At 41.8% G+C, this 13,290-nt stretch overlaps 1 protein-coding gene across 1 annotated transcript; it reads left to right on the forward strand.

Moving 5' to 3' along the window:
- Positions 1-941: 941 nt before the first annotated feature.
- borcs6 (BLOC-1 related complex subunit 6) lies at positions 942-13,285 on the forward strand. Its single transcript, XM_030055741.1, has 7 exons — positions 942-1,022; positions 3,237-3,877; positions 4,642-4,849; positions 5,723-5,905; positions 8,180-8,343; positions 8,974-9,057; positions 9,836-13,285. The coding sequence occupies exons 2-7, from the start codon at positions 3,248-3,250 to the stop codon at positions 9,959-9,961; spliced, it is 1,395 nt and encodes a 464-aa protein (XP_029911601.1). The 5' UTR covers positions 942-1,022; positions 3,237-3,247; the 3' UTR covers positions 9,962-13,285.
- Positions 13,286-13,290: the final 5 nt, after the last annotated feature.

Consider the following 13,290-nt stretch of genomic DNA (forward strand, 5'->3'; position numbering starts at 1 on the left):
ACTGAAAATATGAAATTCTCTTCTCAAGAGCTATAAGAGATGCAGCAAGCTCTGTGAACATTTTTAATTGACAAATTAAACCTTATTTATTCAACACTGCTTTTAGCCAACTGTCACGCTGTCTTTGCTTTATTCTTTTATTCTGTTCTTTTACATATTTTATTGTTATCATGCCATTCTTTGTTGTACATTTTTATGGCTTTCTTTGTTTCTACATATTTTTCTGCCTCTGTTGTTTGTTTTTCAGCTGATTGCCTGGTTTTATTGAGCTACACCCTCCGTAGAAAAATATTCTAATAATAAAATATTATTATTATTATTATTATTATTGTTGTTGTTGTTGTTGTTTATTTATTTTATTATTTATTTATTTTATTATTATTATTTTTTTTAATCATGTTTTAACTGATCCTTATATGGGAAGTGTTTTTTGTTTGACACTGGGAGGTCAGAGGTCACCCACAGAGCTGGAGGAGACTCAGTGCCTTGCTCAAGGACATTTTCCACAAGGCAGATGGTTACCAATGCAACTCAGCTCTCAGTAGAAAAAGAGTTAGGGGCCGTGGTGTTTGTCTCCATCTGTAGGGGAGAGGGATAAATGCAGGAGGAGGCAAGATGATGAGGATGATGATGATGAGGATGATGATGATGTGTCCAAATGACCACATTTCCATCATGTAAGACGCACATGTTGATTAGAGACATAAGACATAAGATATTTCAATGCAAAGAAAGACAATGATACCTTAATGACACCTTACACCACATAAAACAATTTTGTGTCAGCACCTGTCATACTCTACAACATAGCACATGTTAAAAATAAATAAATGAAAATAAAGTTGATGTCAGTATTTTGAATCACAGCCAGTGAAATCCGGTGACTGCATTTATTTATATGACTGTAAATATTCTTGGCCAAGCGGAACCTGTGCGATCTGCACCACAATGCACAGGGACGGATTTCGCGGACGGACCTCAGTTGTTGCTTACATTTTTCAGAACAGAGACTGCACTGTCTGGTAAGAGTTTTCTCCACCAAATTACGCATTTTTTGACGATTGCATCACCCGAAACGATAGAGAAGCATGAACGGCAACATAATACAACCTGCGTGGTGTTATTATCCTGATGAGACCGTAACAAGCGAGCTGTAAAAAAGATATTTTGCTGTCGAGGCCTCGCCGGCTAACGTTAGCCGTTTCGCGCTAACAGCAGTCAACAACACAGCGTTTATCTGCTAGCGGCTAATGACAGCACTGTGTCAACTTCCTTGACGTTTGCATCCAATTGAGTGTCTCCTATAATCATATTCATCATTTTTTTTGGTCTATTTGATTGAATCCAGTGTAGCTTATGCCCGTCAACCGTGTTTATGCCTCACAATAATCAATAATGTGTTTTATTTACAGTGACAGCCGGCGCTAGCTAGCACAAACAGTGATGCTAACTGTCTGAGCTAGTGACAGCAGCCCAGTGTGACGTCATCTCATCTTCAGGCTGTTACAGACAGTCAGGAAATGTCACAGCTGTCCTTCACAACCACAGCTGGTGTGTTTAATAGCAGCTATAAGGTTAATAATATCAAAGCTTCATAGGGATGGTTACTGGATTAATCTGCTCTGTTCAAACTGGGACAAACTGGGACAAATGTCAAAAGGAGACAGGAGTGTCTTGGACACATCACGTTTCAGTTCAAGGCTGAGAATCAGGGAAGTTGAGAGACATATACACTACTCACAAAAAGTTAGGGATATTCGGCTTTCGGGTGAAATTTCAGGATGAACCTAAAATGCATTATAACCTTTACAGGTGAATTTAATGTGACCTTCTGTAAACTTTTGAATGCACATGTCCAACTGTTCAATGTTTCAGTACTTTTTGCACAAGTTGCTGCTCTCTAACAAGGAGTTTAACGGCAAAATTCACATCAGGTGTTTGATGCTCCAGCTCATCGAGGTCGTATCATTAGGGAACGGCTGCTGGAGACTGGGGTACCTCAGATGGAGTGGCCTGCACTTTCTCCAGACCTGAATCCCATAGAAAACCTATGGGATCAGCTGAGTCGCCGTGTAGAGGCTCGGAGCTCTGTACCCCAGAACCTCAATGTCCTGAGGGCCGCCCTTCAAGAAGAGTGGGATGCCATGCCTCAGCAGACAATAAGTCGACTTGTGAACAGCATGAGACGTCGTTGTCAAGCTGTAATTAATGCTCAAGGGCACATGACAAGTTATTAACACTGACATTTTTTGTTGTGGTATATCCACCACTGTTGTTGGCTTTTGTTTCAAGAAATTGTTTGAGATGAGGAAATCACCAGTGTATGCTTCTACTTAAATGCCCTACTTTCATGATATAATATCACTGTAGCGTGAACTTTTTATATTTTCCATAAATTTCACCCAAAAGCCAAATATCCCTAACTTTTTGTGAGTAGTGTATATGTCCTGAAACACATCTTCAGCTGTGGAAGTGAAACTGAGTTGTCATAATCCCAGTTTAGCCTCACACACCCCACACCCCTTCCTTCCTAAAAGTGAAGCTTTCCAGGGTCCAGTGCTTTTTGAATGCCTGCTTTCATTCATGTAGGAGACCAGTGTAAAGCTTATAGGCAAACTCCAGTGCTTACTCTAGCATGTATATTGCTGGTTCAGAGAATAAATATGTGAAAGGCATGTCAGATCACACGGGTAATTTTCCCTGCTCAAATCAGCACCTGAGAGAAAACACAGAGATTATATATTAGGGCTGGGAAGATATACTTATCTCCTAATTTGGTACTTTCATGATACTTGTGTGTTGTTTTGATATGTAATACATTATCATTGTCATTCTACAAGTATTGCGATTCGATTTTACGATTTATTGGGATTTTTTTTCATGAGGCTGTGATTATCCTAGAGGTCACTATAGGTCATTTTATACAGTGACATCAAGTTTAAAAAAAAAGGGTCTTGCTTCAGTGAAATGGCTGCTATGGGGGCCAACATCATCACACATGAATCAAATGTGGCTCATTGAATCCACAAGAGTCTCAGCTTCTCAGTCAAAGCCAACTGATGCAGCTCCAAGACTGTTTAGGCCCCAGTCTGCACAAACACACCATTTTACAACAGGCCACAAAAAGAAAGAAAGAATCACTATACTTAAATGAATCAATTTTTCCCCACCCCTTCTATATATCTGTGTCCTATGATTGGTTATTTTTTTCCTGAAGTTGTGTCTTCCTTCCCTAGCAGGTGGAGGGATGAGTCTCTCCCCTGTGACTGGCACAGAAGTGCCAGAAGCAGCCAACGGGGTTGCAACACACATCTCTGCAGAGCCCCACAGTGAGAATGGCCCTCACACCCCGCTCCCGCTGAAATATGGGGGGAGCAGAGTGCCCTGTCCTGTGGAGGGATCAGACGAGGGATCCCTCTCAGACACGGAGAACAACGTGGATGTGGAAAGGAGAGTTTATGATGGAGAAGGTCACTTAGATGTAGAAACAGACTTTAATTTGTCATCCAAGTTGGACTCTCAGTTGCATGTGAAGTCATTACACGCTTCAGGTGCACTTGACCCCTCCCTCCCGACTGCCACCTGCACAGGAGACTCAGAGTCGGGTCCCAAAGACACAAAGCTGTCAGAGGCCTCGGATACCGTTACGGCTCCCGGTGAAGCTCTGCCAGGGAACTCGACACAGCACACAGACTCCAAAGACTCTTCTCAGCGAGGACGCCCTGCCGGCGCAGACAGACAGCAAACACAGACAGAGAGTCAAGAGGCACTGGAGGAAGATGGAGAGAAGGAGAAACAGGACGAGGAGGAGGACGAGAAGATGGAGAGAGAGTGTGGGAAGCAGCACGCAGGAGGAGGCACAGACATGGAGTGGACTGTGAGATTATTTTTTTGACATTTCAGCTTTATTAGATTGTGTACCGAGCAGAGTGAAGGGAATGTGATGGGTGAGAGAGGCAAACACTCCTCAAATGTCATGAGTACGATTCAAACCCAAGTAAATTTTATTGTGGGCTGCTGGTATTGTCAATACCAGCATCCTCTTATTAGGGCTGAAACTCATGATTATTACCATTGTTTATTAAATCAATCAATTATTATTCCTTAGTCTGACCAGCTGCCAAATAAAAAAAAAAATGAGAAAGAATTAATTTTATTTTTAATGATGTGAATGGAGAAAAGTAAGCACATCGTAGCATCTTTTTGATCTTAGTCAAGCTGAAATCAGCAAATGTTTGGCCTTTTTTTTTTTTCTAAAATTATTATTGATTGCTTTTCTGTCATTTGACTCATGGATTAATTGTTTCAGGAGTACCTGTAGTATTGGAGTTAAAGTGTTGGGGCCAGTATAAAAATGCAAACTTATTAATTTTTCTGAGCTAATTCTTTAAATTTAGATCCTTGCCCTGGTCTCATCAACATGGAAAACAGAGTTTAGCCTGGCTATGTGATGCTGCATGCCTCTGGCTACACTGTTGTGCATGAAAATGTCTTTACCACTTCTAGAAACAAAAGATCTAGGACTTTTTGATGCCATTATGACGCTGCAGACTTTTTCTCCAGTTTTGCTGCTGTGATTGAACAAGCAGTTTCTATTTCCTTCAGCTTTGTTCCCCTTTCACCTCCTTTCCTCTGTTTCAGTTTTCGCGGCACTACTCTTCCTCAGCCCCGGACTACAGCAGCGCCTCGTCTTCCTCTCCTCCGCCTCCCCTCCTTCCTTCAGACAGCAGCCCCTGCCCCCCCCACATCATGGCGCAGGTCCGAGTCCGCAACGTGCCTGAGAGGGACCGCATCGTCCGGGGCATGCAGGACAGCAAGAGCCTGGACGAGATCAGCCAAGCCTGTGGAGGTACTTTTATATTTGAACAATTATCAACACAGTCCACATACAAGTCACTAGGGGTGGGTCATATGGCTTTAAAATAACATCACAATATTTCAGGGTAACTTTGTGGTAACAGTATTCATGATGAAATAACAAAATATTAAAATTTGTTTTGGAATTAATTTACAGTTGCAGCAACACACTGTAACAAAATAAATGTGTTGGAAGTTCAGCGCCAGCGTGAAAGTAAGACAAAGTTTACTCAATATAAACTATAAAACACCAAATAACTGATACTGTATTTTCCCACGTAAAATCTAAATAGTAATCAACCTCAAAAACGAAAAAATTACCACTGAATCTTCAGTGCAGCCACCCGGCAGTGCTGAGCTGAGCCAGTGTGGTTTATATGTCTGGGTGTTCAGGCCTCACATCAGCATCGCAGGATTTCTTGCTCTCGTACTCACACAGGTGCTTCTAACTGAGTTTACCGTTACAGCCCTCTCTAATATTGTGTTCATTCCATATTGTTATAACCATAAACATGCACTTCAGCTGAGAAAAAACCTTCATGTCCTCCCTCTAGTTGTATTTACTACTTGGAAACTTGAGCTCTTGCGCTATCGGTGTTTATTTGTACTTGGGCTAGCAAGTCAGCCAGCCATTTCTGTTGAAGGCAAAACCAAGCCAAGGCTGCTTTAAATCAGCGTTACCACGGTCCAAATTATCAGCAGCTGGCAGAGGACTGAATGGCTCCAGCTTCCTCTGGTTCACAGGACCGGACCGCAGCAACAGCTGCTGCTGGCCTCTGCTTTTCCTGCAGGGAAGATACTCCGTGCTCCATTGCAGCTGTAATTTTACGACTGCATGTAGCTAATGTTTACATGTTGTCAACAGGTGGTTCAGGGGCTCGTGGAGGGGGCAGAGGGGGCCAGTCAGAGGGCCGGAGGGCCACAATCTCCTCGGCTCTGGAGCTGGAGGGGACGGTCAGCCATGATGGAGACCTGACTCACTTCATCACCAAGAACCTGGAGCAGAAGATCAAGATGAGCTCCAAGCCCAGTCTGGACTGCAGTGACTGTGAGTGTGGGGCTGAAGCTAGTAACTTTGAACTTATGATTATTATGGATTTTCTGAAAATGCAGACATTGAAAGTCTGCATTTTTCTACTTTGGAGGAAATAAATGAGAGATAAAGCTTTAATAAATGAGTGGAAATTTCACTTGACATTTTAGAGTGCACATGAATTAACCCCAGTCCTGTTGTGTGTTTGGAAAAGTTTGTATGCTGTGTGTGTGTGTGTTTGTGTGTACGTGCGTGCGTGTGTGTGTGTGTGTGTGTGCTGGTGTGAATTTGTGTTAATGGCACATGGGTTGTTGTTTCTGTGTTTGTATGAGTAAACGTGTGTCTACATATCTGTGTTTTTGCATGGGTTTCCATTTGTTTCCTTATTTTGCACTTTTCTGCAAATGTAACTGTGAATCCATTCACAGGATTTGTAAACACACTGAGCTAAGCGTAGGCAGCTTGCATGTGTTATACTAAAGTTGGTATTTGAGGGTCAGAGAGCACTAACATAGGGAATGATTTCATTTTCCTCCACTGAAAGAGAAGGCAGAGGTGCCATTTCAGGAGGTTAATTGCATTTTTTTTATGGGCATCGCTCCTGAAACTGCAGTGCAGGGCGTTTGATTTCCAATCATATCCAGATACTGGTTTCCCCTGCAGAGGCTAAGAGGCCTCGTCAGGTTTTTCTCATCATTTATGCATGGCTTGAGTCATACCCAAACCATTAAGAACTAATTCAGAATCGATGCTCTAGTTTTAGCAAATGAATTGGTGCTTGTTTTATTATGATGGAAAGGAGGATCCATCAGTCTTACCACTACTCCCAGTTGTCCCTGCTGGATGGCAGTGTGGTCTAGTGGTCAGAGAGACCGTCCTGCAACCAGAACGTCACAGGTGTCATCCCTGAAGCTAAAGGAGGGACATATGGGTACAATAAATATGAAAAATATCTCTGCCTGAGTGCCTCCATATTGATACTGTGATGATAGTTTAGGAATGACTATTTCATAATATATTTATGCACTAGAAATTTATGACAATCATAAGTAATGTGGATATGATGACCAAGCAGGTAGAGTAAATCAAGAGCCAGAACAGTCCATTAAGTTCACAAGGGAGAATCTTTCACTTTAAAACCTTTTAGCCTTTAAAACCAGGACAACACAATACTTAGGTTTGCCATATCATGATATTATCCCATCCAAAATCCCAGACGACGTTTAGTTTCATATTCCTGGGATTTTTCTTGTTCTTTTTCATGTTCTGTACCCCAGAACCCCACTTCAAGTCATTTTGCCCTCAGAACCCTGATCATTCATTCATTCATTCATTCATTCATTCATTCATTTTCAGTTAATCTGTAGTTTATTTTTGTCGATTATTTGATTAGTTGTGTGGTCCATAAAAGTCAGTAAAACAGTGAAAAATGAGGCTCACAATTTCCAACAGCCCAAGGTGACGTCCTCAAATGTCTTTAGAAATTTTCCTCTTAAAAATTACTCACAATGGGCACTGGATTATGAAAATAATTGTTTATTAATACCTTGAACTTTAATTCTCTTACAACACTGAACCCCTACAGACTAAATTTCTCTGAATCAGAGCATCAACTAAAACGCTTTTTAACTTTGAGCCCCTGACACACACAGACACACACACACACACACACACACGCACGCAGAGTCAATATGCCCTTTGTCGCAGCTACTTCCTTCTACCTGCTGATTCAATTAGGCCCGATGACTCAGAGACTGTGTTTAGACCAGAGGAACACACAACAGCGGCTCTGCTGTCGTCTGACAGGAATCATTTTCACAGATGGAAACTGTGTTTCTGTCCACCCGTCATCGGGGATTTGTGTTTCTCAAAATTAACCAGCAACTGTCCCTATCCAAGAACTCAAATTTCAAATGTGGGGTAATTCTTCAGCCTGTGTGTGTGTGTGTGTGTGTGTGTGTGTGTTTGTCTCTCACCTTTCTCTCATTCCCTGCGTACGTGCTTATCCATGCTTATTAGTCACTTTTAACTGGTGTGTGTGCATGCATCCCAATCGATGTGGATTATAGCAACGTCTGTGTGTGTTTGACTATTAAGGCTGGGTGTTGGCAAGGATTTCATGATCTTGTATAATAAAACTTGTCAGTGCCAGAATTGATAAATTAAAAAAAAACAACAAAACAGCATCATGCTATATTTATTTTTTCCTGTGGCTCATTTGTGTCACTCTGTTTTGCTCCATATCTCTCTAATACCTCAGTGTGTGTGTGTGTGTGTGTTTCTTCCCAGCGGACTGCTCAGGTCCCATCCACCGGAGCCGGGGGTCGTCACGGCGACCAGCAGACATCCCGCCCATCGATCCTGCCGTCCTCGTGGACCTCCAGAGACACACCCAGGAAGTGGCGCACAGTGTGGAGATGATGATGCGCAGCCTCAACGGAACCATCCAGAACGTGAGTGACGGCAACGCGACAGTCCAGAGAAACAGTTTGAGTTTAGACGAGTGTGTGATCATTTTGTTTTTGAGCTCTCGATTACGCACATCTACCCTTAGTTAATCTGCACCTCCACTGTCTATGTCTCAACTTGATCTAGGATTAAATGATTTGTAGCATATTCTATTTTACAACTCTCTAACGTCAGTTTTTACAGCTCAGTGGTGATTGAATCAGACAAAGGGTATTAGTGAATCTGTCATTTATGTCGGAGGAATTCAATCCGCCTGTTTCACTTTTGTTTCGTTAATTTAAGGGACATCAGATGTTCCCCTTTTTGATTCCTGATCTAATTGATGAAATGACGCAGTTCTTTCTCGCTGAGCATCATAATGCCTTTATCAGCTGCTTTTGTATTCTGATGACGTAAATGCACACTCACTCACTCACTCACACACACACACACACACACACACAGAGTTATCTCTTACTGTCACTCACAATACCTTCTTTCATGCTCTCATGCCCTGACACTCACACTCACACACATTCCTCACCCCTTTTCTATTTCTGTCCTCCTCTCTCTCTCTCTCTCTGTCTCTCTCTCTCCCTCTTTCTCTTTCTCTTTCTCTCTCTCTCTGCATCCAGATGACAGCTCTGAGTGTTGGCTACATTCAGACCTACAGAGACTCAGTAGACAGCCTGGGAGAATCTGTGGACATGAGCATAAAGGTATAACAGACTGTAACATATTGTTGTTTGCTGGGCATGCTCGTTTTACATGCACACTAAAAATTCCTGATGAAGTCAAAAATCCGACTATTTAAATTGTCATGTTCATCCCTTTTTGAGATTACCTTGATTCGGGGTAAGGACATAAGCATAATAATTGTAGCCGCAGTCACGAGCATGCTTCATTTGTGGTCTTGAGGAAACCCTTCTATTATCGCATGAAAATAAGATAAATAAATTGTCATCATGCAACAACTAAGTTTATTAAATTGTGATGTTGCAGTAACAGGATTAAACATTTATGAGCAGCCTTGGCTTACGTACTGCAAGGTCAAATAATGGACCTTTTTCTTTAATAAATCCATGTAAACTAGATTACTGGACAAATCACATCACTTCAGGCCGTCTGAACACTGTAATTGAAATACTAGTTCAGTTTGACATATGATGTCATGGTTTATGAGACTGTTCTCCTGTTACTTGGAGTACTGGGCCTTTTTACAAATTGGACTTTTTTCAAGAATGTGCTGTATGTGTTATTTTTTTTTTTTTTCCCACAGACTTGCTGCATTACATTTACAGCATTACAGTAGAGGAAACTAGACTATTTTAAACCAAGAATGTGTTGTTTAAACAGTGAAAATTTTCTTCTTTGGAAATATAATTGATTTTTGATGCTGTGGCGTGAACCCTGTTAAAACACTTTTTCATGTGGTCTTTACATTATTTTTGATATTTGCATTTGTCGTCGCTCGTCTTATATTTCTTTGCCCTGTAGGGAATGTACACGCTGATGGCTCGCTGCGAGGAGCTGGACCGCTCCATGCAGCCCATACACACCCTGGCCGCTCAGATACGCGACATCAAACGCACCCTGGATGCCCTGGAAGCGATCTGCAAGTAACCCCACCTGTGTGGAACTAATAACCCATCCCAGCTGCAAAGAGTCAACATCAAGCGCATCCTGAACACCCTGGAGGCTGTCTACAAGTTACCCCACCCCTCCGCAGGTATCACACACACAAGGCAAAAAAGATAAAGCGCACCTTGGACACTCCCTGGAGTCATTGCTACTAATCATGCTGGATGATCGGCGCGCAGAATCCCTCCCCCTCTTCATCTAGCCAACCAGTAATGTTTGAGGATGACCTTATTTGCTTTGTAATATCTTAAATGAGTGGCGCTTGATTTGTTATTGGGGCTTACCTTAAAAACCAACCAATCCTGCTTCGTCTAATGGAGTTCTCCCCTACAATTAACTTATTTGGAGACTTGTCAAGTGCCCCGAAGAGATACACGCACAGACACAGATCCTTGAAGTTGCACAGATAACCCCCCCCCCCATCCCACCCCTTTCCCGGTTTACAGACTAAGCAGACTGCTGAGAGACTGTGATTTTCTCCGTCCAGCCCACTTGGTTCAGATTGCACTAACCTTTCCTCCCCACATGGGGGCGATCCTTCTCTCTCTGTCTATGGAGAGGCTTGTATGAACTGCTCAGAAGACTGCCTCTTGCACAGGAACAGAAAGTCTGTTTTTAACCTTATGCAACCAAGATCTAATTCTTAAATTGCAGGCTAAACAACGGGAGCATCATGTCTGTCTTGATTTTTTTTTTTTTTTTTTTTTTTTGTGTGTTTATTTATTCAGTTTCTGAGCATGCGTGCTTTTTCAACCAGGACACTCGTACTGTTCCACACACTCAAAACTGGAAATTGGCCACTAGAACCAAAATTTTTCCACTGTTGGCCAATGAACAGCCCCACTGGAACTGTTGGATGTCAAGTGCGTCGCTCAGAGGCACCTCAGTGGTGGTTTTTGAGGGAGGGGAGGGCAGGACTCATCCACTTTCCCTACTCAGATTCTCTCAGACTCTGAGGATCTCAAACCGGCAATCTTCGTGTCACAGGCCTGCTCCTCTAGCCTCTAGGCAACCACCAGTCCTGTCTCATATGGATTAAATATCTCATTTTGTGCCACTGTGTAAATGCAACCCACGTTGTTGTTAAAGCATACCTGGAAAAGAAAAAAAAAAACACCTTATGTAGCCTATACAGTGGCTTTAAGTAGTTGAAAGAGCTTCAGGTGTTTATGACTCCAAAGTGGCAACATAACTGACAAAACAACATGCAAGGCGGATTAGTCAAGCCCATCTGAAGATATACACGTATGTTTTCAACTATCTGAAGCCAACACGAAAGCTTATACGTTACCAGGCATGTAAGTAGCTACCAGACCAGTGAGCATGTCACTGACATGATTCATTTCGGCTCAGTTTCAAGTCAGCCAGCTCAACGAGTGATAAGGCTATATCTTTTATTTGAAGAGTTCTATTCCAAAACACTGTATATTCATTTTGTGGGGGGAAAAAAACTATATCAGCACTGCAATCTCAATATCAAATATATCTAAAATGTTCCATCCTCTAAAAAAAAAGTGTTATCATTTTTGTCAGCCAAGGATTTAAGTGAGCTACTTATCTCAAAGGTACCTGAGGATGTTTTATTTTCAAGCTGTCACTCATTTTTAACTGTAGATAACATTTTTGTGAAATGGTGGATATCTTATTTTGGAACAAAACTCTTCATGTATTCCGTATTGAGGACACTTAATTTTTGACTCTTGGGGAAAAAAAAACTGTAAATGAAATGAACAATTTAGGCTTGCTTCTGATTTTACTGGATTGAAGCTGAATTAACTCCAAATCCTGTTATGAACATGTGCTGTGTAAAGAACTGCCACAGTTACAGAGAAGCTACAGAGACAGCAATGTGTTGTGTCCAGTGTTTGCATGACCTTTGACCAACCACACACAGAAAAATGGCCTTTAAGAAGGCTGCACAACATGGCCCAGTTATTTTTTGTTTTTTGCCCCCAATGGAAAAGATGGGTCACTTCCATTCAGCCAAGGAGAATTGAATCTGGGCAAATTTTATTACAGGACGCACCCAGGACACTGCCGTGGGATATGAAGTAATGTGGGTAGCCTATCAGGTTCAGCTGACTTCAAAGCAAGTATTTATTAATTTACTCAATGGCGAGTGTCTGATGGCAGTGCCAGACACTTGAATGCAGTGAAGCTTGGCCGTTACATACCAACAAAAAGCCATTTGCTCTCATGGAGCATTATATTGTATTTAATGAAGAGACTGTGGTACTTTTGTCATTGCACTGTTGGACAGGTTTGTAGAAGTTCATAGTACGTGTACTAGATTTTAGTACTATTACTCGTACGTGTACCTATTACTGATGGATTGGCAATATTTCCGAGTCTTTTGGCTTGAGTGATGTTGGGATTGTGACGGCTTTGGTAATTTGGGAACTTCAAACTTCAGCTGAAAGTCCATTTCTCTGAACCTTTATCTTGAGGTTTCTGCAAACAAACTGCTGAAGGTTGAAGCTAAAAAAAAGTTGAACTCCCCCCAGCCTCGGATTTGGACATTTCAACTGTGATATTTAACCAGCAGACAGAGTTGGTACCCATTTTAACTTTTTCTGAAGTGATGGTGCCTGCCCATTCTTTGAACATAAGCTCAAGCAGCGACTCTGAAAGTGGATCTTAAGAGTTTTGGCCCCATTGTGAATCTGCAGTGTCTAAACTCTCTATGTATGACAATGCATCTGTCAATATGTTGTCAAACTAAGGCAAAAGACCATCATTTTAGCGGCTTCTGCAAAATGTAGGAGTGCATCCAGTGTAAAATCTTATTCACTTTCCTTGACCTCACTAGCAAAAGTCTGTGACAGCTGTCAGGGAAAAAAATGAAAGAAAAGGAGAGAAAGTTGTCAGTGAGGCATAATTTAAGAAACCACTGTTAAAGTACGCCTTAGGTCCTCCCATGCCAAGCTAATGAGCCCGGGTCCCCCTGGTAACAGTGAAATCCACTAAAAAAATTCCCAGGTCTAAAAATGAACAAGGACCCTTGCAGGAGACTAACTCAGCTCACATACTAAACTGCTACAAAAGGAGGAAGTGTCCAGAGACTGGCCGGGGGGGGTTACAGACTTTTGGTGGTGAGGAGGCATGCTTAATGCGGGAGACAAGAGAGGAAATGGCATTTTTTCGTTTGTAATATAAATATATAAATACATGATTAATTTTCTGTTGTACAATCAAATGCACCTGTGTACATATGATCTCTTTCTGTAACTAAAAAAAAAAAATGATTTAGCTACCCTTCGTCTTGAGTGTATATTTTAATGAAAAATAAATAAATTTACACAAGCTGCAAA

Source organism: Myripristis murdjan, chromosome 7 (assembly GCF_902150065.1).
Source record: "Myripristis murdjan chromosome 7, fMyrMur1.1, whole genome shotgun sequence".
Taxonomy (NCBI): Eukaryota; Metazoa; Chordata; class Actinopteri; order Holocentriformes; family Holocentridae; genus Myripristis; species Myripristis murdjan.

Bases quoted from the DNA above. Each gene is read 5' to 3' on its own strand.
- borcs6 (XM_030055741.1), top strand. From the start codon at position 3,248: ATGAGTCTCTCCCCTGTGACTGGCACAGAAGTGCCAGAAGCAGCCAAC. The intron at 3,878-4,641 runs GTGAGATTATTT...CCTCTGTTTCAG, and splicing joins GCACAGACATGGAGTGGACT to TTTTCGCGGCACTACTCTTC. The intron at 4,850-5,722 runs GTACTTTTATAT...TGTTGTCAACAG, and splicing joins GATCAGCCAAGCCTGTGGAG to GTGGTTCAGGGGCTCGTGGA.